This window comes from Phocoena phocoena, chromosome 3, assembly GCF_963924675.1.
Source record: "Phocoena phocoena chromosome 3, mPhoPho1.1, whole genome shotgun sequence".
Taxonomy (NCBI): Eukaryota; Metazoa; Chordata; class Mammalia; order Artiodactyla; family Phocoenidae; genus Phocoena; species Phocoena phocoena.
The window spans coordinates 52525033-52552552 of NC_089221.1; the positions used below are offsets into that span (position 1 = coordinate 52525033).

General features: G+C 37.6%; 3 protein-coding genes and 1 pseudogene across 6 annotated transcripts in view; 2 read left to right on the top strand and 2 right to left on the bottom strand.

Moving 5' to 3' along the window:
- TRIM23 (tripartite motif containing 23) overlaps window positions 1-9528 on the bottom strand; it is a 36687-nt gene extending 27159 nt beyond the window's left edge. The window contains exons 1-2 of the mRNA XM_065873894.1: window positions 9422-9528; window positions 4434-4596 (exon numbers count right to left, since the gene is read on the bottom strand). Of these exons, the coding sequence (XP_065729966.1) occupies window positions 4434-4596; window positions 9422-9502 (244 nt within the window). The 5' untranslated portion in view covers window positions 9503-9528. The remainder of the gene's footprint in view (window positions 1-4433; window positions 4597-9421) is intronic.
- Window positions 1208-2236, bottom strand: LOC136121601 (F-box only protein 27 pseudogene; annotated as a pseudogene).
- Window positions 9529-9953: 425 nt separating the features above from the next.
- The window catches only part of TRAPPC13 (trafficking protein particle complex subunit 13), a 34292-nt gene continuing 16725 nt past the window's right edge, over window positions 9954-27520 (top strand). For 2 of the 4 annotated variants that reach the window (XM_065875399.1, XM_065875400.1), the window contains exons 1-3: window positions 21483-21549; window positions 22114-22213; window positions 23335-23419. In XM_065875399.1, the coding sequence (XP_065731471.1) occupies window positions 21483-21549; window positions 22114-22213; window positions 23335-23419 (252 nt within the window). Of the gene's footprint in view, window positions 10297-21480; window positions 21550-22113; window positions 22214-23334; window positions 23420-27520 lie in introns of those variants that run through there. The other 2 variants (XM_065875397.1, XM_065875398.1) reach the window with 2 other exon arrangements.
- On the top strand, window positions 10214-14719 carry SHLD3 (shieldin complex subunit 3). The gene is made up of 2 exons (XM_065875401.1): window positions 10214-10296; window positions 13240-14719. The coding sequence occupies exon 2, from the start codon at window positions 13358-13360 to the stop codon at window positions 14111-14113; it is 756 nt and encodes a 251-aa protein (XP_065731473.1). The 5' UTR covers window positions 10214-10296; window positions 13240-13357; the 3' UTR covers window positions 14114-14719.

The window sequence follows — 27520 nt, forward strand, 5'->3', positions numbered from 1 at the left end:
GAAGGGAAGAGAAGGGAAGGGCCTCAGCCTTGCCACCCCACAGGAACCCACAGGGCTTCCTCAACTGTTTTAATTTTTCACACATATTCTACCTCAAGCTGAGTTCTATCCACTTTATTTATAAAAGATTAAGAAGTATACTGAGTCCTTTATTTAAAAGTATTACCTTGACGATATCCAAATACTGTCATTATATAGTAAACACATACACGTAAACTCCTAGCAGTATCTAGGCAGTATCTATCTACTGCCTAGTATATCACTAAATACTCCTGTAACTGTCAAAATAACTCTAAAATCTCAATGGCTTAAAGCAACAAAGATTCGCTTTTTGCTCACGCAGGATCTCAAGGGTTGGTGAAGACCAGAGAGGCTCTGTTCCCTACTGTCCACGATCAGGGGGCACAGGCCACCGAGGTTCCAACCCCCTGGACCACCTCACTACAGCAGGGAGAGGGATTTACTGCAAACCATCATAAATCCATTCTTAACAGCTTCTACCTGGAAGTTAACACCTCACTTCTACTATAATTTCACTGGTTAAAGGGAAATCACACAGCTCTTCCTACCTAATCACAAGAGGGCAGGGAAGTGTAATTTTACCATGAGAACAGAAGAGAAGAACCATAAGTAATGCTGACCAGTATTAATAACCATGACAAACAACTACTGATACTATTCTTTTTTTTTGGCAAAATAATACCTTTATTACCTATGATTGGCAGGTATTTTATAAATAAAATATATTTATTCTCTCCATGTTCGAAAAGAATTTCAAAACAACAAAATGATTTTATACACCATACAATTCAGGGTAGGTTTGGGCTCAGGGGACTACTTCATTGTTCACAGGGTGAGCAATGAGCTCTGAGTCCTGGTCCCAGTCTTGAAACCACAAAGGTGGTTTCGAGGGCTTGGTGTGAGGGGAGGGTGAGGGCCTCTCCCAATCCAGCATTTCCCTGTGCTCACTGTGGATTTCCACTCAATGGACCAGGGGTTGTCTTACAGCAGCGGCAGCTGTAAATCTGACGGGAGAACATTCTTCTAGTAGCTTCCAGATTCTAAAGACAGGGCCCAGTAGGACCTTCGATGGGCCCCAGCAGATCCAAGGATGCCAGGAGCTATAAGCGCCTGATTAATGAGATGGCCCAGCTAATGGTCCCAGCTCCTGGAAAGTACGGTCAGGTTGTTTTACAAGGACAGTCCTTCACTTGAACAGCCGTACCCGTGGAATCACACTGGCATTGGGCAGATAGATTCCATTTTGTTCAGGCCAAAATTCCAAGTCCCAAACCCAGTGTTCAACAGACACAAAGCGGACACCAATCTTGAAGCTGAAGAACACATGGCTGACCTCAAAGCGGACACTGTTTCTACCCTGCCGGATGGAAACAGGCATAGGAGAGAAATTATGCAGCATGGTCTGGTTGGCATCTAGAAGTTGGACAGTTAGCTCATATACACAGGCCGTGCCTTGTTGGTCTGTCCACCCGGCAGAGACACAAATCTCAATCTTTCCACTATACAGGAGCTCTGGCCACAGACCCTCCTCCTCCAGGTCCAACATTTCCTTCTTGTGACACCACCTTGTAGGCAGACAGGAAGGAGTCCTGGGAAGTGGCCCGAGGCCTGACCTCCAAGTTTTCCTCCTCTCCCCAGCCGTCTCCACTGCTCTGCATCATCCAGTCCCGGAGGCCTTCTAGGCCCTTGGGGTTCCGGAGGAGGTTGCGTCCTATCGGTCTTCGCTCACAGAAGCAGCCCAGGATGCAGGGCCTGAGGTCGCCGGCGGAGGGCAGGTAGGTGTGGAGGACAGGTGACAGGGCGGCACGGTCTTGGGCCAGGATGCTCAGCCTCAGGTCCTGGCAGTCCACCAGGTCACACCAGCAACTGGCACACCTGGCGGCAGTGCCCGAGCAGCACGTGTGGAGGCACGTGGCTCAGCACCATCTAGAGCAGCTCCATGGGCAGTTGGCCCAGACCCGGCACCTCCTCGGGTTCAGGGTCCGGAGCGGGGACACTGGCGGGCAGGCCCCTGGAGGCTGAGGTGCACGTGCGTGGTCTCCTCGCCAGGCCCGGCTGCCACTCTGGGCATCTCAGCCATTGCTCCTCCCTGGTGGGCCATCACCTTGCCTCACATGCTCCCTTCTCCACCTCCGCCCTTTTTATTCCCCCGCCCCTCCCTTCCTAATACCCAGCCCCAGACCCCTGCCTGCACCCACCCCGGCCCCAGCCCCATCCTCCCTCTGACTCTGATACTATTCTTGAACTAGAGAAGAATTCTAATTCTGATTCTCTCATATTAACAGTAGTTTGGGGGATTAGGGTGTGGGGGGCGGGAGACTGGGAGTTTGGCATTAGCAGATGCAAACTATTATATATAGAATGGATAAACAAGGTGCTACTATACAGCACAGGGAACTATATTCAATATCCTGTAATAAACCATAATGGAAAAAAAAACCCAGTAATTTGCTTCTTTAGAAGCAAAACATGATTTTTTTTCTTCTTTATACTTTTTAATAGATTTTTCAAATTTTCTGCTATGTATACGTACATTATTTCTATAATACATTTAAAAATAGATTAAAAAACAATGACAGCAAACTATATCAAGGGTCATTAACACATATTCCATAGGCTGGAATCACGGCAAAAATCTAACCTACAAGCTATAGTAAATACCTATAATAATTACAACCTATATCCGAGGCAGAGTTGTTGGTTTGCTTGCTTTTTCTAATGTTGATATGATAGCAATCATGTTTGATTTCAACCTAGGATATGACTAACCATTACCTGTCATAAATTCCTAGTTTATCACAGTGAGGATGATAACACAGTGAGGATGATGTGGTATTTACGCAGAGAAGATAGTACCCTTCAAAATGGTGGAAGGGTCCGTCCTCTGTTTGCAAAATATTACTACTTCTATATAGTTTTATATAAAGAAGATGGTATGATATATATAAATTACAGAATAAAAGGCCAAATAAAAGAATGTCAAAATAGACATCTCCCCCCTCCACTTTATTATTTCTTGGCTAACAGTAAGTTAATGCTAACACTTTCCTATATTAGTTTTCTGGCAAATGGGCATACTAATTACTTAAATCAAGGACTACCAAAACCTTAAGAAACCATTCTTTCCTTACAAGAAAATATTTTACAACCATGCTTCTTAGCATTTTAAAGCTTTTCAGTCTAAAAATCTGGGTACTCTTGCTTCCTTTTTTTGGTGGTTACATTATTTTAAATGTGTTCCACTTGACATATAGTATGAATACATTAAAACAGTCTTAAAACAATTAGTGCTACTGACCTGAAAAAAATGGACAACGTTAAACTATCACTTTTGGAGAAATTCGATCATTAAAAAGAATAAACATAGAATTCATCGTTGTAAAATAACTGTTCAAATGTTAATAAATGTTATTTCCAAATCTGGTATCCCACAGTAATTAATTCATTTTGAAAAATATAAAGTGAAGTTTTAAAAGTATGTAGGGGGACTTCCCTGGTGGTGCAGTGGTTAAGAATCCGCCCGCCAATGCAGGGAACATGGGTTTGTTCCCTGGTCCAGGAAGATCCCACATGCCATGGAGCAACTAAGCCCATGCGCTACAACTACTGAGCCTGTGCTTCACAGCCCACGAGACAGAACTACCGAGCCCGCGTGCCCCAACTGCTGAAGCCCACGTGCTTAGAACCTGTGCTCCACAACGAGAAGCCCATGCACAAGGAAGAGTAGCCCCCTGCTCACCTCAACTAGAGAAAGTCCACGCACAGCAACGAAGACCCAACGTAGCCAAAAATAAATAAATAAATTTATTAAAGAAAGAAATAAATAAAATAAATAAAAGTACGCAGGAAACTGAAAAAAATCCACCAGACCTTTAAATTCATTTTAACAGAAAACAAGGAGTAGTTAGTAGTTATCACTAGCTGCAAACACTTCTGCCTCAGATATCAGTAAATAACAACATGCTGAAACTCAGATTACTTACCTGTATTTTCATTATTGGCCTAGTCATGTCTAAGATAAACGCTGTTTTGCAGGCAAATGAAAAAGGTTAGTATGTTTTTCTCAGGTGTCTTAAAACTACTGATCTATAAGTACTGAATTTAAAAATTTCAGAAGATGAAATAAAATTAGTACCTAAGAGTGGGCTAGTTTATAGCTTCAAGACTACTGGCTTTAATAGAAACTGAAACCTCCTTGGAATTTTATAATTTTTCTTTTTTTTGGCTGCACCACATCATGTTCCCCAACTAGGGATCAAACCCGTGGCCCCTGCAGTAGAAGCCCAGAGTCCTAACCACTGGACCGCCAGGGAATTCCCAGAATTTTATGATTTTTAAAACCAAGGAGAAAAAAATTGTTTTCTATGATATTTGTATTATGTAAACAATTTTACATATATATATTTTCCTACCTAGGTCTGTTACTTGTCGATCAAAAGGGCAACGGATTGCTCTTCCGTGAAGAGGCAGCCGAGTGAGACAGTCATGACAGACTGTGTGGCCACAAAGCAGAAGGCGAGGAACTTTGTCTCCTTGCAAAGAAAAGACATCTTCACAAACTCCACACTCCAGCACCTAATATTTGGAAAGGACACATGTGCTCTTTAAATGACTTTAAAAGCATAAATATTTTAGGCTAAAAAGAAAAACCTGATCTAATTTAATGAATCAATCTTGTTAAATTACTTTATTCCTCCATGAAAAAAACTGTCTAGGTATAAAATCTTAAATCACCTTTTATTCTTTCATCTGACAGATCTTACCACAATTATATCATAGTGAAATCTCCTTGAAAGGGTAAGTGTTAGGGATCAAGATAACGTTGTAAACTAACATCTTTAGCTTTTGAAAATTATGACATGATTTATTACATCAGAATCCGTAACCATATATAACTCTACCAAAGTTGGGTTCTTAAACAATTTCTCTGCAATTACCTAACCCTCAAAAAACCATCATTAATTTGGACAAAAATAATCTGAAATATGTGCTAGGATGACAACTTACCTTGTAAATGATAAAGAACTTGTTAAGAAAAGACTATAAGTAATTTTCAAGTGTCTTATACTATTCATTTACATCATACAATGTAAAGAATGCAATTAGACTTAAATTTCAATTCCTTGTTCTCGAGTAATAAATATGCCCCTGGGTTAGAAAACAGAAAATATTTTGTTTATCTAGTTCCAATTACAAGTACATGACTTGCTCAAGGCCACGTAGTCAGTCAAAAGAAAGGCGACAAATCAACTATACTTCAATTTAAAAAAAAAATCAACTATACTTCAACTAAAAAGAAAGAAAGGTGACAAGAATCGGCATATTCTGATTTCCCCGGCCCATCAGTTTGTTTTATAATTAGTCAACAAACTATATTTATATCAATGAAGGTACTTTTATTTCTTAATATACCTGAAGTGTTTCACAATTTAATTAATTTTTAAAAAATACCCACACTGGGGCTTCCCTGGTGGCACAGTGGTTGAGAGTCCGCCTGCCAATATAGGGGACACAGTTCGTGCCCCGGTCCGGGAAGATCCCACATGCCATGGAGCGGCTAGGCCTGTGAGCCATGGCCGCTGAGCCTGCACATCCGGAGCCTGTGCTCCGCAACAGGAGAGGCCACAACAATGAGAGGCCCACGTACTGCAAAATAAATAAATAAATAGATAGATAAATAAATAAATAATTAAAAATAAAAATACCCACACTGAACTGTTTGATTGTACCCCAAACTCGGTGCCCACCATCCACGACCTACTACAATCTGGCCCCTGTCCTATTGCTTCTCCTCCCTTCCAAACTCTGTTCTCAAACTATATTGAACAATTTGTAGTTCACAGCACATAACAACTGCTTTTGCCTCTTTCTTTATGCTAATGCTAAAGAAACAGCTAAATAGACATTTTCCTAGTGGATTCTTTTTTTACATTAATAAACCAACAAATTCGTAAATGAACACACTATCCTTTGGGCCCCCATGTACCATGGATAAGTGTCAATCTCAACACCCAAAACACTTTAATACTTTTATTGGCATTCCAGCCTGTCTTTCCCTGTTAGACGAAAAAGCCCTCAGGAACAGGGTATTCCAAATATCAAGCTCCTATGTGCTTATATTAATAAAGTCCAACAAAATAAAAATTTTAAAACAGCCAACCACCATCCCCCAACAAATACATAATACAAGGTAAAAAAACAGAAAACCCAGAGTGGAAGTCAGACTTAATCCATTAAAATTTTAATCTTAACTCCGCAATTAAACTGGAGTCAGTGCTTGAAATGTAAACACCTTTCACTGTAAATAAACTGATAATTCATAACTGGCTCACATCTCAGTACGGTTCAAAAGAAGCTGAAGTGTAACACATAGTTCACAGAACAGGAAAAGAAAACAGCTTGTTAATTATATGAAAAGGTGTCCAATCTCACCCAAAACATTTTGAAGTCAGTTGAAGCTATCCCAATATACTTTTTTTCAGATTAGATTTTTAAAAGTTGATAACACTCTGTGCTAGTGGAAGTGTGGGAGAATAAATTGCTGGTTGCTGTGAAACGTTTATTGACTGATATAGCCTCTATGGAAGGCAATTTGGCAATACCTATCAAAAGTTTGAATAGCTTAGTAATTCTACCTCCAGGAGTTTATCCTACAAATATCACATGTGTGAAAAGATCTATATGCTATTCCTTAGAGCACCTTTTGCATTAGCAAAAGATTAGAAACAAAGTAAATATATATGGAAAATAAATTATAGCATATTCATATACTGCAAAACTGTGCAATCTGATGAGGAAAAGTTAGGAAATTTTTTATGTACAAACACAGAATGATTTCATACCAGCAAAACAAAGTGAAAAATGACATAGAATATTTAACTTTTGCATACAGGAGAGGAAATAAAGAGAGCATATATTTTCATATATATTGTTTTACAAGCATACTATCTTTCTGGCAAGATACACAGGAAACATTACATTGGAATTGTAGTTCTCTTTGAGGAAGGGAAACAGCTGGGGAACAGCTACACATAAATCATATATATATATATATATATATACACACACACACACACACACACACAATACACACACTTCAAATTATCCTGTATTTTTTAAAAAGGCAGGAAAAAAGTTTCACTTAAATATCCTCACTTTTAAAAAAAAGAAAAGAAAAAAATCCTCACTTAAATAACAAATTCAACTAAATACAGAAAAGATATTCACAACAGAATTAGATATTATAAATGCAACATTTTAAATAAATGTCCTCACTATAGTGACAACGTATTAAACTTATATGACAATAAACTCCAAAGAACCAAATTAAAATTTTACTATTTTCATTCATCTCTAACCCCATCATTACACAAGATAAGAGAACTTACTCATGTTGAGACCATAGGTGTTTTCCAAAGAGCACTAGTAAAATCCCACTGATTAGTAAACCAAACATAATTCCAAAAACAGTTATTGGACTATTTTGCATCAACTCAGCAAATAAGAGTAAGAAAATTTTTCTTCAGTATTTATGAATAGGAATTGTGGCTAACAGCATAAGAAATTAAGTCCTAGATAGGAAAAAAGCTCTTTATTTTACAAACTTCACAATATGCCAAAGAGGGCTTCAAACTTATTACGTGTAAATCAAATTTTAATACACCAGGCCATATTTTCAAAGGACTAAGAAAGCTCACTAGTCTTCTGTGAATGTATAGACCAATTTTGGTCTTTTTTTCCTAACGATAAAAACCCTGTCATCATCTACTTGTTCATTAAGCAAGAAGCCATTTTACATATATATATATATATACATATATTACCATTATATACTTCAACTTTTACCTTCCAACGAACACGTCTTGCTTTCATCTGTGAGATTTTTTAAATTTATGCCACTGTATTTCTTACAAATGACAGCATGAGGATCTTGCCAAAAAGGACTATCCTACTGCACGTCTCAGTCACAATTTACACATAAAAATGAAGATTAATAAAATGAGCCTCTAATTTATCAAACTCTGTGCTATAATAAGCTGGAGTTACATCAGGCTTTGGTATATTTTTCAGATTTTAAGGCAAACAGGGTAACAAAAGTAGATACAGCAATAATATCCATTCCAATTACTTCTTAATTGAAGTTAATTCACAAAATAACCTTCAGGTATTCTCTACATAGAAAAAGCACAATTCAATAAATAAAATCTCAACCATACAACAAGCTGAAAAATAAGAGGGCTCCTCTGCATCTCAGATATGCTATGTACCTTCAGAATAACTTCATTAATATATAAAGGTCAGATAAATCAACCACCACCAATACTAATTGATAATATACTTGTAAGCAGAAATGTACCATTTGTTGTCACATAAAACCAACATTAGGTGAAAAACCATAGGTGTCTATTACTCAAGATCTTAAAAGAACTTAAGATATTTGGTCCAGTGGTTCTGAATCCTAGATGCACATTAAAATCACTCTGGGACTGCAAAAAAATACTGATGTCAACTCACTCAGAAATGTGGGATTAAGTAGTTTCTTTTTCTTTTTTAAGTCCTCAGTGATTCTAGTATGTAGCCAGGAATAAGAATTGCCAATATCTCAGATTACAGATGATGCTGAAGGTTATTCTACAAACCTTTAAGATCAGTTCTCCCTTTCAGATCTATCTACCTATGGAAAAGTGAATTCTACATACTTCATCTGAATTTTTAGTAAACCCACTTTACAGCATTTACACATGTTAGAATTTCAAACTTCAAGCACAGGGTAATTCATATCCCCCAGCGTTAATGGGGCTGTTGGAGACTTCTCAAAAGTGTTGACAGACCGTACTCCCAAAAGAGGAGGCGGGTCAACTAATAATAGAGGTCTGATTACAGAAGTAGTGCGATAGTGAAAAGCATACTTTACGGCCAGTCAACTCTGGTTCTGCTACACAGTGTTAACTGAAACCTGAGTCTCCTCACCTGTAAAACTGTAATCAACACTTACCTCCTCAACAGATATTAACGAGCTAAAAAATACCTAACTTTGTACCTGGCGATAATAACGGCTCAATTTCCTAAAAATAAGCTAATTAATGCCTGTTGGGCTTAACTAAAAACAGAGGGCCTGGGGAAAGACCAGCCCAGGTCACTCTCCGAGGCCCATTAGCTCCTTTTCACAAACGTCCCCGTTGGCGAGTCCAAGCAGAGGACTAGCGTGACCCGAAGACCAGGTAACCTCAGGCCTGCTGGGATAAAGGTCCGGAGGTGAGGGATAGGTTTGTAAAGCCGAGATGGGCCAGAGGCCGCGCATCCCGCCCAAAAAATGCCAGGGCCGCGGTGCTGCCGCCAGATCTCCGGGTTAAACAGAGGGAGGCCGATGGTGGACAACAGAGCACGCAAGGTCCCTCACCTTCACCACGGCCGTCCCCCGGCTGCCCTGACGACCACTGTCTAGTCCCGCTCCAGGCTTGTTTACAACCAGGGCAGCCATCCTAGAAGGAGCAGCGCCGCAGAAGCAGCCCTCAAGGCCTTCACTTGATGGGCGGGGTAGAGCCACCTACCCAGAAGCCTCGGCGCTCGACGCTGGGGCACAGGCGCAGTACCACGCGGGGAGCTGCTGGGACGGTCTCTTCGAGCATCCTCCCGCCAGCCGCTAGGTGTTTGGGTTCGCAGGCCTGTGCGTGGGCACTTTGTTATTTTTTTAATTGTTACTATTGAGGAGTCTGAAATAGATTGGAGGAGTAAAATTAAAAGAAAAGAGAAGGTATAAAACAAAAGTGAAGTTTTCGGGTGAAATTCCCGCTCCAGGAACGACCTCTTCTCCCCAACCGCAAAACGGACGGGGCGAGAGGGGACTACATGTCCCTGCATGCCCTGCGGCTTTTGAACTACAAGTCCCAGCATGCCACATCTCTATCGTTTACTGCAATGTAGGTATTTGGGAGGCCGTGAATTGTCACCGAGGAGTGGTTTCTTGAAGTCGCGGTGTGTGATTGTGACTGGAAAATAGAGGAGTATTTTATGTATAGGTCTCTAAGAGGCAAGAGATGGCTTTGGTAAAAAAGCCGTTGGGTTCCTAAAGGACTTGGTAAGAAGAGAATTTAAGGCACCACCGGCAGAGAGAAACTTGGGAGTGTGTTTGACGCCCTGTCTTCCCGAACGTGCGCTTTTCTGTCTTCTTCCGAGCTGATTGATCCTTTTCAGCCCCCGTAGGCAGTGGGTCCAAAGTACCGGTCAAAATGGAAGTGAATCCCCCCAAACAGGAGCACCTGCTGGCCCTGAAAGGTAAACTTTTGCGAACCCGACTCCCTTTCATCTGTTTTCTCCCTTTCTCTCACTAGTTCTCGAAGCCTTTGACACATAGACCTGGCCTCTGGGATATAGGCCTCGTCCTTCTTAAACACTGTCAATGCTCACCCTCCTGCTTGGTTCCTTGGCGCCGAGCGAAAGGAAACTATTTCTCCTCTTTGCTTTTCAGGTTTGAGAGCCCCCGTTAGAATGGAATAGATACCTGGTAAATTACTTACTCTGTTACATGCTGCTCAGATTTTAGCCGCAGATGCTGATGTCCCCACCCTACCCGGGGAGAGCCTTGTGAACCGAGATGATTAACAGCGGGTATATAAAGTGGTTTTTCCTTCTGTCTCTTGTCTCTTCATGTGGCAATGACAAAGTTACCAGGCTTCAGCTTCATCTGTGAAATTAGTCTAGTATTGTGCCAAGGTTTTAGAAGTACATAATACTACAACATATAATTTAGGTATGTTAAAACTCACTGTTTACGTCAAAGTATTGTGTATAGGGGGAAATTCATGTCGGTTTGCATACACAGCAAACAGTTTTGAGTAAGTTTGATGATTTAATTGGATCATTATTTAGGGGAAATGAGCAGGGCATTCTTTTTCTGGAATTCCTGTTGTTTTGTGAAACCTTTTATTTGAAACGCTTTCAGCTTTATTTCATCGGTTTTCTGCTACCACAAATGCACTTATTTCTTGGATGCCCTACTCAGTGGTTACCAATATCTTCTTGGACTGAGCTGAAAAGATGCTCGATAGACATGTGAACTCAAGTGAATAGCACTTAACCTTCCTTGTGGGATCCATTTTGAGGGACCCTTATCCCCTTAGTTATGTTGTAAGCATCAAACCTTCCAGAAGCTCACCAGTTTCATTTGAAGCATAAAATCATATACTGATAGTTGGGCTTATCAGAACTGTCTCTGACTGTAGAACTAAGAAACTAAAATATTAACTAATGTAATAGCAATAGGACCTGTGAGCTTAGCCTGGACTGAAATGGCTTATTCTTGAAGAAAGAAGAGAAATTGTCATGTTCTTTATCTCAGACTCATATGTAGTATGTGAAATATATATTACTTAACTCTCAGAAGTTAAACTTTTTCAAGATCGCACAGCTAGTGAGTGATTGAGGTAATATTTCAACACAAGGCCTTCATCTTTCCAAGACTCCATGTTGCCTCCTAATGAAGGAAAGAGCATTTTCAGATATCATTCCATTAGTAGTTTGATGGAAATTTAGAGCAGCTCTGTTAGCTGCTAGGTATCATTTTATACAAATTGGAAGCTATTAAATACAGTTAAATTCCAGTGATGTGCAGGCTAACTGCCGTAGTCCTTTTAGGCTGCTACAGTAGTCTTTCCCAGGTATCTTCTATTTTCCAAAACAGAAGGTTCCTGGAGAAGAGTATTTTAGCAACCTAAAAGGACAAGTGCTTTGAAATTCAGTGTTAGTTTCAGCTTTCTTAAAGCTCTTTGGCCCCATTCTTCCCCACTGTTCTAGTTATCCAAGAGTTTTCACAAGTTTTAATTTTACCTATGTTGGATGCCAAATATATCAATTTGTCTTGTCATATAAGTTTACTTTCATATGTATGTAAAGTATTAAGGAGCTCTCCCAACATCAGTGTCCCTGGAATACAACACTGAGTGAATTCAGACAACAATGAAAGAATTCTCAGTGGCATGTCTTAAAATGTGAAAATGTAAGGAAAAGGGAAGAAAAAATAAAAACATTATTAATTCTTGAAAGAATATGCTATCTATATTTAGATACATATTAAAATTATGGATGTTAAGGATCACAGTCATTTATGAATTTGAGTTGCCAAATCTGTCAGTCAGTGGACATTAACAGTAAGGAAAAGAATTATTATGAGATTGGTTACTTCTTTTGACTTTCAGAGTCAGTGGTTAAATGAGTATTGTGACATCATGCCAAGGAGACCCCACTCACAGTCATCCTGGCAATGGGAGAACCCCCGTCAAGTAGTTCTCTAATGATTTTTGGAAGAAGGGATTTGACCTCTTGTTTTTTTCTCTGGTAGCCAGGATTTGAAAGAACCTGCATTATGGCTCAGGCAACTTTGGGCCCGATTAGGAAACCTAACTTGCAGATCCTGGTAGGCTCCATTCTTGAGCCTGTGTACTGTATGCTGGAACTTATTATTGATGACTTAATTTGGGGCAACTTGAAGACGTCTGTGTTCTAAAAGGAAAAAAAGTAAGGCTCTAGTCTTCTTGTTGATCCTTCAAATTGGAATTCAGAAGCCATGCTACTAAGGTTTTGACACTGCTTAAGTGCCTCATTTATACAAATGAGACTTTGTCAGGAAACCAGTTTCTAGCATGGTTAAAATGCAAAGTTAAACCATTTTCATGTTTTCAGTATTTACTACTGAGAATGAAATAAAATCATTATTCTGTCTATATATTTGTTTGGTAGAATTCATGTAATTTTAAAGTATAAAATGATCCATTTTCTTCAGAAAGATTAAAAATTAAAATGATTTTCATTGTCCTCAATTCACATCTCAAATTTTTTAGTATTATTACATTTTTGTTCATTATTTTCATATGAATCAAGTATTTTAAAAATCACTAATTTACTTTTTGTTTCTGCTATAGTGTTAAGATTATTATTACCTAACATATTAATATCAATACTTCCAAATCCATTATATCTCTTCAGTTAAACATGTTGACTACTAGCAGTTTTAGGCTGAAAGGATATGATAGGGCATCTAATCCAGATCCCTTATTTTGGTAAGAGAAAGGATTTCCAGTTTTGTGGATTACATTCACATTTACCAATAGCACTTTGGTAAAATATCATATTGGAATTGGTTTGTTTTTTTCTTTTTTCCCTGCCCATCTGTATATAGGCTATCCCTACCATATCTTATTCTTTGCAATACTTCCACTTTAGGTCCTGTTTCCCTCTGATTTGGAAAGAGAGAGAGTCTTGTAATTATAAATTGCATTCTAGCTCTGAGGAGCTCAGCTAAGAAATATTCCTTCTTTAAGAGTAACTGGATTACTGCAGAATGACTACAGAAGTAATATTACATTATCGACCATATGAGAGTGAAACCACACAACTGCCAAAAATTGCAGAGAAAGCAATTCAAGACTTTCCTACACGTCCAGTATCAAGATTTATTCCTTGGTTTCCTCATGATGGGTCCAGACTTCCACTCAAACCTAAAAGATTACCACCTGTGATTTCTGAAGAGGCAACTGAAGATGTAAGACAGTACTTAACCATTTCAGAACATGATATTAAGTTGCAGAGTTATGATTGCACAGTAGATCTACTGGAGTTTCAACCGAATTTGAAAAAAAAGCAGCACTTAATCCGATCACACACACTGAATGAACAGACTAATTCTGGAAGTCTGGATAAACAATCAGAAAAAGGAAAACGGCACAAGAAGAGGTCTTGGAGTGTTTCACTTCCCAGCAGTAATTGTACTGAAAATATTTTTCCTTTGTCTGAAAAATTGCAAGATAGTTTAAAGGCACTAAATTTGCACTCATTTTATAGAGCAAGATGGACAATAGAGCACACTATTTGTAACAACCAAACTCTGGAAGACATTTGGGAAAAACTCAATCGAATTATCAGGTGCAATGAACTTCCATCTTGTAATGCTACAATCCAGAGACATTTAGGCCAGATATGGGTGTTCTGTGATGTTATGTACTGTGAATATGTGGGAAGTCTTCTTAAAGGAAGATTAGCTCTTACTGGGAAGATTAACTTATTTGTGCATAAATATGGTCTTATTTTTAGTATGTAATGAATTCCACTAATTGTCAAAAAGAAAAATATTCTGAATGAACTGAGTAGGAACTGAAACAGATGAATAAATTTTTAATTGTGTGGTAATATATGTACAGTTTGTATCCCAGAAATAAATATCAGGTGAATTCCTAGGCTTGTCACTTAAGTCAGGAACTTTCTGCGTTCTACTTTGAGCAGCCTTCTTTTAAATGAATTGTGATAAATTATTCTTTTTACTGAATTTAAAGGTAAAATGTTCTATTCCTTTTGTTCTGTTACTTTTCCAATGGTTGAATTAGATATTCCTATGAATTACAGTGACTAGTTTGGATTTTGGTAAATCCCCAAAATCTAATTTTACAGTATTTTTTCTTTACTCACCTAAAGTGTAATGATTTTTTTAAAAATAAAACTAAAACCAGTTCTGTTGGGAATGGTATTCAAGTACCATGAATGTGGTATTCAAGTTGAGAGACCAGCCCAGATTCTGCTGATATTTCCAAAGATATGTAATAGACAATAGTTTGTGTGTTGTTCTGAAACAAAAGTATAAAATGTATAATTTGTCTAAGACCATAATATATCTTTAAGGCAATAAGCTCTTTTGAAGTGAAGTATCAAATATGGGTAAGAGATCAAGTTATTCTTTATTTAATACAGATAATTCAATCTTAATGACTGTTATTGCTGATTACTAATGCTCTGGTTCTTGGAGTCATGGGTTTCCCATAGCAAAATGTTGTGAATTAGGTTTACACATCATTTTATAAAAATATTCAAAGTGATTATATAATAAAAGTTTTATTAAAAAGTATATTTATTTAACAAATTTGAATGCATACCATGAGCTAGGTACTAGAGTAAAGTAGGGAAGGAGACAAACATGGATCCTGCCCTCACAGAGCTAACATAGAGTCACTATTCTTAAGTAGTTAAACTACATCCCTGAAAAAAAACCTGTAAGACTGTACTCATTAGGAAGGCAGAAACACATTTGCCTTGTGGCACAGTGCCTGGCGTGGTAGGGGCTCAATACTACATGGTAAATGTGCCCTTTGGGGGGTTTCTCATAGCCTGAGCTGGCTGAGGTTCCTTAAAACATAAGGAGTCTACCAATTTTTTTTTTTTTTTTTTTTTTGCCGTACGCAGGCCTCTCACTGTTGTGGCCTCTCCTGTTGCGGAGCACAGGCTCTGGACGTGCAGGCTCAGTGGCCATGGCTCACGGGCCCAGCCGCTCCGCGGCATGTGGGATCTTCCCAGACCAGGGCACGAACCCATGTCCCTGCATCGGCAGGCGGACTCTCAACCACTGCACAACCAGGGAAGCCCGAGTCTACCAATTTTTAACTAAAGAGGTTATCTTTTCTAATTAGGTTTCACACTATCCAAACACTGTTTTGTTTTTAACTTTTAATACCTTTCTTATTGTCTCAAATGAGACTGCTCTGTAGAAAATAATCATCATGTGCATGAATGCTTCCAAAAGTCTTTAAATGAAAAATCACCAGGTGTAGAGGGAGTTTCCAAGGTAACTTCATCAGTAATTACTTCTTCTTTCATTCATTAGTCATCTTACTTTTAAATCAAGAATGCTGGAGAAAAGTCAACAAGTTATTCATTATTACCAGCGAGCTTTGCAAATAAGAGTTGGCTAATGTTATTAGGCAATCATAAATGGTGGATTTGGTTTTTTTTTTGTTCAGGTCTTATTTAGCATTAGGTTGCTAATCAAGGGTTAAAAGTTAGGTAATCATAAGACAGCGTCACTTACATAGACCACAGCATTTCTTTTATGATACATTTTTATTATTTTGAAATGATTATACACAGAACTGAAAATATTCTTATGAATATTTTCTTATGGGCTTCTTATGAGCAGTTTTTTAATTCAAGAATCACACATTAAAAAGAGCTTCTTTGTCTTCATATGTGGCAGATTTAAATTTCTCTAATTTACTCTGTATAAATTGCTTTCTACCCCTCTGAGAAACAATGAAAAGGTGAATCAGAACAGGGAAAATGAAGATTGAGTTTTACTGCAACTAGTGCCGTGATCTTAAAGGAAGAAGCAATTCATTTCTCATCTACCTAGACAATGCTTAGGCAGTAATTACTGAGAACCTTAGGACTGATGATTCTAGCATTAGCTAATAGTAGAGCTCACCAGTATTTCTGGGTTCCACTGTTAAGTCACAGACATGAATAAATTGGGGAAACAAAGACATATGCAGGAAGGTGAATCTGAGGGCATTTGGTAAAATGCCGAAGCATTTACTCTAGGAAAGTAGCAACAGTGCCATAATTTTATTTTTCCCTGACGAGCTATCCACTTTCAAATAAATGTTAACTCAAATTCTAAGAAAAAAGATGTGAAGGGCATCACATGAATTTAACTAAATTATTTGCCAACTTAGCAAATAATTTAAAGACCATTTTTTGAAAATTTCTAAGATGAGCTCCTGCATAATGGTTCCCTTTGATTTAATCTGCTCAAAATGCCCCAGATTATTCCAAGGTTCACAAACTTGAATGCCTTCAGGAACTAGAAAAGTAAGACTATAGAATGTGGTGAGGACTCTGAGAGTGAAGAAGATTTGACATATTTTTTTTAATGTTGTGACCAAGCAAAATGTATATGTAAGTTGAACTGGCCTAATTCGTTAGTTTATAACCTCAAGCCTATCTTTTTTTTAATTTACTGAAGACTTTCAAAAGTTTTTTTTATAAGATTTTAGATGAAACCTGAATTTTATAAGTAAATCAAATGTCTGTATTTTGTGAGTTCCACTGAGAGTGTTTCTACACATGGCACTAACTGCATTGTGTGTAGTGAATATTTGTCACTCGACTAAAAATCACATATTCTTTTTTGCCTCCTTAATTTTTGACCAAGAACCTGCTTTAACTTCAAGACTGGATACATAATTACCATTTAATAACCAGTGCTTTATTGTAGTTTCTCTGCCAGTTTTTTTTAAAACGCTGTTTTTTGTTGATATTTGCTCTTTTCTAACATTGTGTTTAATTTTTGAGTTTCATTAATTCATTATAAGACAGGAAATACTAAGGTTTAAATCTATACTTGTTATGGACATACTTTGGATCATCCTTCAAGGAAAGAGATAGTTTTTTGTTTGTTTTTAACATCTTTATTGGAGTATAATTGCTTTACAATGGTGTGTTAGTTTCTGCTTTATAACAAAATGAATCAGCTATACATATACATATATCCCCGTATCTCCTCCCTCTTGCGTCTCCATATTTTTTTTTTAGATTCCCTGTATATGTGTTAGCATACGGTATTTGTCTTTCTCTTTCTGACTTACTTCACTCTGTATGACAGACTCTAGGTCCATCCACCTCACTGCAAATAACTCAATTTCGTTTCTTTTTATGGCTGAATACTATTCCATTATATATATGTGCCACATCTTCTTTTTTTTTTTTTTGCGGTACGCGGGCCTCTCACTGCTGTGGCTTCTCCCGTTGCGGAGCAACAGGCTCCAGACGCGCAGGCTCAGCGGCCATGGCTCACGGGCGCAGCCACTCCGCGGCATGTGGGATCTTCGCGTACCGAAGCATGAACCCGTGTCCCCTGCATCAGCAGGCGGACTCCCAACCACTGCGCCACCAGGGAAGCCCCACATCTTCTTTAAAGGAATGAGATAGTTTTATGTTACAAATTTGGCTTTCTCAGTTTGTGTTTAAAAATCTGCAGTATGACAAATTGTGCTTTATAGTAATTTTCTTTGCCTCCACAGGATGATAGTATTTCTTAACCAACTGCTGATTTTTACCCTCTTTTGAAAATAGGAAGAAAACTGGTACTTTAAATACCAGCTTGGGATGTTTTTATTTTTAATGGAGGGTTGTTCTTTACCCACTCTCTACTGTCTCATCCCCTAGAAAACCATAGCATCAGTAAAAGCTAAGCTTTAAAGGGCCTTTGTACATAATGGAAGTTTGAGCATATAATAAGCAAATAAGCTGGCTACACATCTAGGTGAATTAAGAACACTTTTTGTTTTGATCACTCCAAATTTATGTTTATTTTAACTTGTTTGCTTTTTACTATTAACTGAGTATAACCTTTTAAAAAAATTTTATTAGGGTATAAAATTTTTATTGGGGTATATAGTTGATTTACAGTGTTGTGAAGAACACTTTTTAAAAAGTGTTTCAGGGGCTTCCCTGGTGGCGCCGTGGTTGAGAGTCCGCCTGCCGATGCGGGGGACTGTGCCCCAGTCCGGGAAGATCACACATGCTGCGGAGCGGGCTGGGCCCGTGAGCCATGACTGCTGAGCCTGCGCATCCGGAGCTCTGTGCTCCGCACCGGTAGAGGCCACAGCAGTGAGAGGCCCGCGTACCACAAAAAAAAAAAAAAGTGTTTCAGGATTCCTTTGAGAGTGTATTTCCTCTTTATTAAGATTTGGTCTCACTTGAAATGAAAAAAAAAAATAAGAAAGCACCAATTGGTGTTAAAATTGAGCTTAGAGTCTTGAAAGATTGTGAAAAAAAACTGTTTCCTGTGTGTCATTTTCAGAACACCTTTTTATCCCCTGCAGATTGTACTTAATTTTAATGTTTTCCTGGTTAAAAGTAAGAGTGAAAGAGGTTTGAAACACTTCCCCATTCACTCCCCCACCCACATGATTGATGTGTAGCTGGTTAATGTTCTGTTTGAAATAGTCGGACTTGGAATACCTGTGGGATGTTTCTAATAAAGCATGACATTCCAGGTTTATGACCCTGGGCTTATAATTAAGAATAGGGAAAATTATTTTTGAGCAAAGTGAAGTCTGCGGCCATCTATTTAATATAACATTGTTTAATGGCCTCAGTTCTTGAAACTTTACATCTTCAAAAACACCACTTACTTGAAGAGTTTGGTGAGACGTTAATACTATGTGCCAGAACCTGTGGCAAGCACCGAGCCCACAAAACTTAACATGATATATAAGAGCCTAAACTTCAAGGAGTTTGGATAGGAGTGCTATAAACTTATAAGTGAATAAACATAATTCATGATAAATACAAGGTGCTATGAAAAAAACAAGGTGAACTGTACTTCTTTTCTGAGAAAGATGACATTTAAACTAAGACCAAAATGAGGAGTTTGGATAGGAGTGCTATAAACTTATAAGTGAATAAACATAATTCATGATAAATACAAGGTGCTATGAAAAAAACAAGGTGAACTGTACTTCTTTTCTGAGAAAGATGACATTTAAACTAAGACCAAAATGAGGAGTTTGGATAGGAGTGCTATAAACTTATAAGTGAATAAACATAATTCATGATAAATACAAGGTGCTATGAAAAAAACAAGGTGAACTGTACTTCTTTTCTGAGAAAGATGACATTTAAACTAAGACCAAAATGAGAAAGGCACTAAATTTTTTTTTTTTTTTTTTTTTTTGCGGTACGCGGGCCTCTCACTGTTGTGGCCTCTCCTGTTGCGGAGCACAGGCTCCGGACGTGCAGGCTCAGCAGCCATGGCTCACGGGCCCAGCCGCTGCGCAGCATGTGGGATCTTCCCAGACAGGGGCACAAACCGTGTCCCCTGCATCAGCAGGCAGACTCTCAACCACTGCGCCACCAGGGAAACCCAGGCACTAAATTTGATATGACTGATATAGCTAGTTAATTAGTAGTTAGGTGGTACATTTTTACATACATTAACGAATACCACATATTGTGCACTGACCATTTAAATCGATAGTCTTTAAAGATTTGAGTTTTGAGTTGAATGAACATCTTAATAGACTATAAAGAAACAGTCTTCTGGGATTCATTTTCTGAAATGTTTTATGAGTTTGTATGATTTTTACTTCTATATTTTTGTCTTTATTTTGATGTGGTCAAATGTCAATCTTATTTTTTTAACATCTTTATTGGAGTATAATTGCTTTAATATGGTGTGTTAGTTTCTGCTTTATAACAAAGTGAATCAGTTATACATATACATATGTTCCCATATCTCTCCCCTCTTGCGTCTCCCTCCCTCCCACCCTCCCTATCACACCCCTCTAGGTGGTCACAAAGCACCGAGCTGATTTGTCTTTATTTTGATGTAGTCAAATGTCAATCTTAACAAAAAGTTGAAAAAGATTTTTAAATTAGAATGTCCTATCCCCGCTAGACTAGGTTTAATTTTCACTTTTTCTAGTTTTCTCTTGCTTAATTTTTGTCCATCTATTTGATACATATGCAGCTTGATATTTGAGGATTTTTTTTTTTTTTTTTTGCGGTACGCGGGCCTCTCACTGCTGTGGCCTCTCCCGTTGCAGAGCACAGGCTCCGGACGCGCAGGCTCAGCGGCCACAGCTCACGGGCCCAGCCGCTCCGCGGCATGTGGGATCCTCCCGGACCGGGGCACGAACCCGCGTCCCCTGCATCGGGAGGCAGACTCCCAACCACTGCGCCACAAGGGAAGCCCGCAGCTTGATATTTGAAATGAATTTGTAAACTAAATTTCATTTTTCCCAGATAGTGAACCAGTTGTCCTAGCACCTTATAATGTTTGTTTTTGCTGCATCCTAATAACTTTTTAAAATTATCTAACATGTCAGTATGGTCTTGTATTAATAAGCCAATTAGTTGATTATGGACTTAAATGTTTTACTACATGTTATGTCCAGTTTTTTATCATTGTTTCCTATTAATTTCTATAGCATATTTTTATTTATTTGTTTTTCTAGATAAACTTTAGATACATTCTGTCATGTTCCGAGAACAAATGCTAGTTTTGGTTGGAATTCTATAAACCTACACATTAACTGACACTTTCATAATTTTTACAAAGAATTAATATTACTTAAAGGGCTACTTACTGAACTTCAGTGGCCTGTGATTATAACCAAGGAATAAAGTTAACAAAAATCCTTTTGGCATAAAATTATTGTTTCATATTCAGAATGGTGCATCTAAATTCTTGTCCCTATCAGACTAACATTGGTTAATATTTTGTTGATATTGTTTACAGTGAAGTCATTCAAGATTTTTTTAAAGCCTTATTCTTGTAATATACCGTAAGCTTTGAAATTATTTTATTTTCTATTTTTTGTATAATGAGCCATATTTCATTTGCATTTAATTTTTATAATTCATTAGGTTGTAAATAAAAGCAAAATTGTTCTTTCTTTCTGTCATATATAAAATTCTTTTTGTTATTTCCTAACATTTTTATTAGTAAATCATTGCTGTGTAATAATCTTAGGAAATATTTAATATTATATTGTTTAGGAAGTATTTAGATTATATTTTATACTAGTATAAAATTGATGAATACCATACATTCAGCTTGCGAATACTGGCATAAAATTATATTAATATTTTCTTTCTTTCTTTCTTTCTTTTTTTTTCTACTTTCCCAATTCACAGTGATGCGGTTGACTAAGCCTACTTTATTCACCAATATTCCAGTAACATGTGAAGAGAAAGACTTGCCTGGTATGACACATGCTTTATCCTACTTGCATCTAGGGAAAAGTTGAAACCTGGATTACCTTACCTTGGAATAAGCCTAACCTTGCCAATCTTATGCTAACTCTTCGCTGCATTATTTGTTGCCTGTTTTTGTACGTGTGAATGGTGGCCATCTGAGTAATAGGTCTCAGTCATAATCTATACATCAAAATACTATTGATATCCTGTGGCAACTAGAGACTTCTAGTTTTAGTAAAAATGCATTGCTTGTAATGACACTATTAAAATTTCATTTATCCTCAGATGTTCCATCAATGTATGTTAGCATTCTCTTTATTTAAAAATCATTGGAGCTTTCTATATATCTCATGACCTACGTTTTCCTTTGTTCCTGAAGTGTTCATTTTCTGTAGAAACAGAATTTTTTTGGCATGCATTTGTTGTAGTGAAGATTAGAAATCAGATTTTTTTAATATAATTTTTGTTATGAGATTATTTTTTTAAATATCTCTCCCAGCTGTTTCTTCACATAAATAAAAGTTACTTACAAGGTAGGTGTTAGAATTTGATGTTTTTCTCTTTCTACAGGAGACCTCTTTAACCAGCTCATGAGAGATGATCCTTCAACTGTAAATGGTGCAGAGATTTTAATGTTGGGAGAAATGTTGACTTTACCACAGAATTTTGGGTAAGAATGATATGTTCACATTAGAAACACAACAACACTCTGAAGCCATTACAAATCATGTTTTCAAAAAGTAACTATGGGATGGGAAAATGCTCATGATACATGTATGTGGCTGAAAACAAAAAAAGTTTTACCAAAATTATACTATGTGATTCTGGGTTTTTTTTTTTAATTAAAAAAATAAGATGCATACCAAAATATTAATTCCTAGGGTGGTAGAATTTTAACTTTCTTCTTTAGATCTTATTATATTTTTAAATGCCTACATATTCCTTTTATTTTAACTGACTTAATCTCAGTGTCTTTCAGAAGCAGCTCTTTTATTCACCATCACAGCCCTTTACCAACTTAAGTCATTGGACTTGTCAGCTCATTAGGAGTTCTAAATATTTTATTCCTTCTCTTGCTCTTAGCTATTCTCTTACTCTAGATTATTACTGAGGTAGAAGTCCCTGGTTCCATTCTGTTTGCAACTGAGACAATTTGAGACCAAAAGGAATTTTTCGGGTTTTTTCAAAAGGTTTACAGAATGTGGTCATTGACTAGTGTCTTGAAAGCTTAGAAATATATTCATGTAAAAAACGTATTCATATTAAAATATTTTTATAAATATATCTACATATACTTATATGTTTATATGCATTATATATATAACATATACTTATAAAGTAATGCCACTAGTCATTATTTTTATTAGGATGACTTAGAAAAAGAAAAAGAAAATAAATTGGTAAAAAATACTCTGAGATCAATAACTTGGTCTCTTCTAGGTTCGGGGCATAAGTTATTTCAAAAACTGCCTTTCTCTAGCCTCCTCAGTATCAAATCTTCAGACTCTTAACATGGATCTGATTTCAATGACATTTTTAGGAGGGCTGGCAGTTTTGGCAGTAGTTGAGGGTCAAGATATATAGCATGTTTTATAGATTAAATCTGTATTTTTAATTGCACTAGGTAATGAGTGAGCAGCCTAGTGTAAACAAAGAAATATTGAAATAGTATTTCACCTGATCGCTATCCTTTAGTAATTTCTCCATTTGACATTCTCAGTGGTGCACAAATAGAAGATTTATGATAAAAGTTGAATGGATTTCTGCCTAAAAATTTATTTTATTTCACAGGAATATATTTTTGGGAGAGACCTTTTCCAGTTATATCAGCGTTCATAATGATAGCAATCAAGTTGTAAAAGATATATTGGTTAAAGTAAGTGGCATTCTTATTTGGGAGAATTTTTTTTAACTTTTTAATTTCTCTTCTTATGTTTTGAAACTTCATTAAAATACCTGCTTGATACTGGACTTTTTACTTGTCATTAATAACAAGTATTAATTGAACACCTAAGTTCTAAGATATGCTGTGCACAGAATCATTTTTCCTTATCCTCAAAATTTGTGATAGCTTGGATGAGAAAATGTACCAAAGGTAAATAACACTTTAAATTTTTGTTAATAATTTGTGATTAACATAATAAAATTTGAAAGAGGAGGAAAGATCACTGGGGATTGCATCATTCAGGAAGGCTTATTGAAGGAGAGGGAGCACAAGAGGATCTCGAAAGAATGGCAGGATTTAGGAGAAAAGACAAAGAGGGACATGGTAATCGGAAGCAGAGACATAGGAATATGTAATGTGTTCTTGTAGCAGTGAACAGAATTCACTTAGTAAGAGTAGGCAAGGTTGTAGAGATATGTAGTAGCCATACAGTGGAGCATCTTAAAAGCAAGACTAAGGCTAAGGTTATTTTAAGACAGTGTGCAGTCAGTGGAGACTTTTGAGCAGAGGTATTCAGGCTATGTTGGAAGACTATCATGAAAGCATTGTATGGGATGGTTTGTAGGAAATAGGCCAATTAGAATATTCTTGCAGTTTTGAGAAATCAAGAGAGAGAATATGCTAGCTCAGTTAAACAACTGGAAATTTATTCCCGAAAAGAAAGGGCATTAAAAAAGGAAAAATTCATCGTATGTTGTTGAGAAGTGGTCAAAGCTGTCTTCCAGTGGTGAGTTTAGGTCACTACAGCATCGCCTATGGAAGGGAAAGGGAAGCCCAGTTAGAATGAGATTGAAAAATAATCAAAAAAAAAAAAAAAAAGAAAAATAATCAGCAAGTACGAGAACTGAAAAGGATCTCAGAGAGAAAATATTCCAAGTTCCGTATATGACCCAACTTCCAGAAACTGGACGCAAATTTTTGCATACATGTACATATGTTTGTCACTCTATGGTTAGGGTTTCTGCCTTTCATTAGATCAGGAGTCAGCAAACTATAGCGTGCAGGCCAAATTTGATCCATTGCCTGTTTTTGCAAGACAGTATGAAGCTATGCTAAGAATGAGCTAAGAAAGGTTTTACATTTTTAAATGATTAAAAAGAAACAAAAGCTTATTTTGTGATGTGAAAATTATATAAAATTCAAATTTCAGTCCGTAAGTAAAATTTTATTGACACATAGCCACACTCGTCCGTTTATGTATTATCTGTGGCAGATTTCAAGCTACAGCATCAGAATTGTGTAGTTGCAACAAACTGTATGACCTGCAAAGTCTAAAATATTTGCTATCTGACCTTTTAAGGAAAAAGTCTGCTGACCTCTGCATTTGATTATGAAAAGGACTGACTTTCAGAACTTCGAGAATGTATACTTTTTTCCTGTCATACAGTTTGCATTCAGTAAATGTTGAATTTATTTTTGTAAGATGAATAAATCAGCAAATGTGTGTAATTTAAGTCAATGTTAAAAAGAACAAATATTACCATAGTGTATTTCTTATAAAATATGTGATTATATTTCTGTGGGCTCTGCTCAGTTTTAATTTCTATAAAGGCAGTGGTGTTTGGCATAATAACAGAGATAGCTAATGTTTATTGAGCAGTACAGTGCCCACCAAGAGTCTTCCTACTCTTAACTAAGAACTAGCATTTTGTTTATCATTTTACAAACTCCAATTACATACAAATTGGCTCTTCTTTGCCTGCTTTTCTTTAGTTTTCCTTAGTAAATTTTCATTCAAATCTATATTTCCTTGGGTGCTTTATAATTATCTCCAAATGTTTTTTTGAGGGTATTAAGTTCACTTTGAATATTGTGTTGCAATTTTCTTCTGTTTCACTATTGGTTTTGGTGGCAGTTTGGATCAGTGAATTGTTTAAATTATCATTGTGTGGTCTTTTTTAATAGTATTTTTGTATGGATTAAGACTCTTGCTAGCTTTGCATTCTGTGAAATGCAGTTTGGGGTGCTTTGATATTCTTAGTTCAAGAATACTCTCTTAGAGCCTTGCAAGCAAAGTGTCGTTTCTTTATCAGGTGGCTTTTGGGAGGGTGGTGGAAGAATAAAGGGTTGAGTGTTCCTCAGTTTTTCTCTTTCTTTTAAGTGACAGCATCCTCAATTTTCTCCTCCTGCTTCATTTTCTCTTCACTGACAGTGTCCAAAAGGTTCTTCTCCTTTTTAACTCTCTTCTTCCCCTGAATTGTTATCTTGCCAGAACTGCCTCTTCACCATTAAACATACTGTTATATCTCCTGTAGGCTGTGCTGTCATCTTCCAGTAATGCACTTTCTCAGTATTTTGACACTTAGGATAGACTTTGTCTTTCTGGCAGTACTTTTCATCATTCTTAGGCCTGTCTCTACCTTTTCTCTCTTAAGCTCAATTTTTCATGAACTTCTCTTGTTCTTTGCAAAGGCTTATGATGAAAGCATGAGAAATAGCTTGCAGAAATTTGAAGTTTAGACATTTGCTGCTCTCTAGCTATACTAACACTGAGTTTATATAGTTTTTAAATTTTATTTATTTATTTGAGGATGACTCAGGAGATTCAGTTACTCTACTGCCAGTACTTCAGCTACTCAGAATTCTGCTCTCAAAAGTTTAATTTTTTATAGCTCTTGGAATTTTGGAATGTGGAAAAGAGATTATGAATCTGTGCTCTTTTAATTCCTTTACTGACATCTTAGTGTTGTTTTTTTGTTTGTTTGTTTGTTTTTTGCGGTATGCGGGCCTCTCACTGTTTGTGGCCTCTCCCATTGCGGAGCACAGGCTCCGGACGCGCAGGCTCAGCGGCCATGGCTCATGGGCCCAGCCGCTCCGCGGCATGTGGGATCCTCCGGGACTGGGGCATGAACCCGTGTCCCCTGCATCAGCAGGCGGACTCTCAACCACTGCGCCACCAGGGAAGCCCTTAGTGTTGTTTTTGAGAATAAAAATGCTATATAATCTGTCATGTCTAACTGGAAACCACTAGGGGGTTTTTTGTTTGTTTTTTAATTGAAAAATAATTTTCAGCAGTAAGTCTGAAAACCTTAGCATGCTACCAAAAAATGAAGTGTTCTATAAACAAAAGACAGCATAGTGTACTATAAATAAAAAAAATAGTAGGGACTTCCCTGGTTGTGCAGTGGTTGGGAGTCCACCTGCCAATTCAGGGGACACAGGTTCGAGCTCTGGTCCAGGAAGATCCCACATGCTGGGGAGCGGCTAGGCCCGTGAGCCATGGCCGCTGAGCCTGCGCATCCAGAGCCTGTGCTCCGCAACGGGAGAGGCCACAACAGTGAGAGGCCCGCGTACCGCAAAAAAAATAAATAAATAACTTTAATGATCTGTACCATTGGTGGTTTATTTTTATTTTATTTATTTATTTTTGGCTGCATCAGGTCTTAGTTGCAGCTTGCAGCCTTCTCTCTAGTTACGTTGCATGGGCTCCAGAGTGCACAGGCTCTGTAGTTGTGGCACGCAGGCTCAGTAACCCCGCAGCATGTGGGATCTTACTTCCCCGACCAGGGATCAAACTGGCATCCCCTGCACTACAAGATGGATTCTTAACCATGATACCACCAGGGAAGTCCCTGTACTATTGGTTCTTAAACTTTAGAAGGTATTAAAATCATCTGGAGGACTTTTTAAAACACTGATTGCTGAGCCTCACCTCCAGTGTTTCTGATTTAAGCAATCTGAAATGGTGCCCAAGAATTTACCTTTTTTTTTGGCCACAGCACGGGGCTTGTGGGAGCTTAGTTCCCCAACCAGGGATCAAACCCAGGCCCCTGATAGTGGAAGCGCAAAGTCCTAACCACTGGACCACCAGGGAATTCCCAGAATTTACATTTCTAACATGTTCTCAGGTGATGCTGATTCTGTTAGTCTGGGAACCATACTTTGAGAACCAATGGTGAGTAATAGGCATTTGCTCATTCATTCAACAAGTATATATTCCAGGCACAATTCTAGATACTGGGGTTATAGCAGGAAACAAAAGAGACAAGGCCTCTGTTCGCTTGAAGTTTAGTCTAGATGTTTTTAAATGCT

Bases quoted from the DNA above. Each gene is read 5' to 3' on its own strand.
- SHLD3 (XM_065875401.1), top strand. From the start codon at position 13,358: ATGACTACAGAAGTAATATTACATTATCGACCATATGAGAGTGAAACC.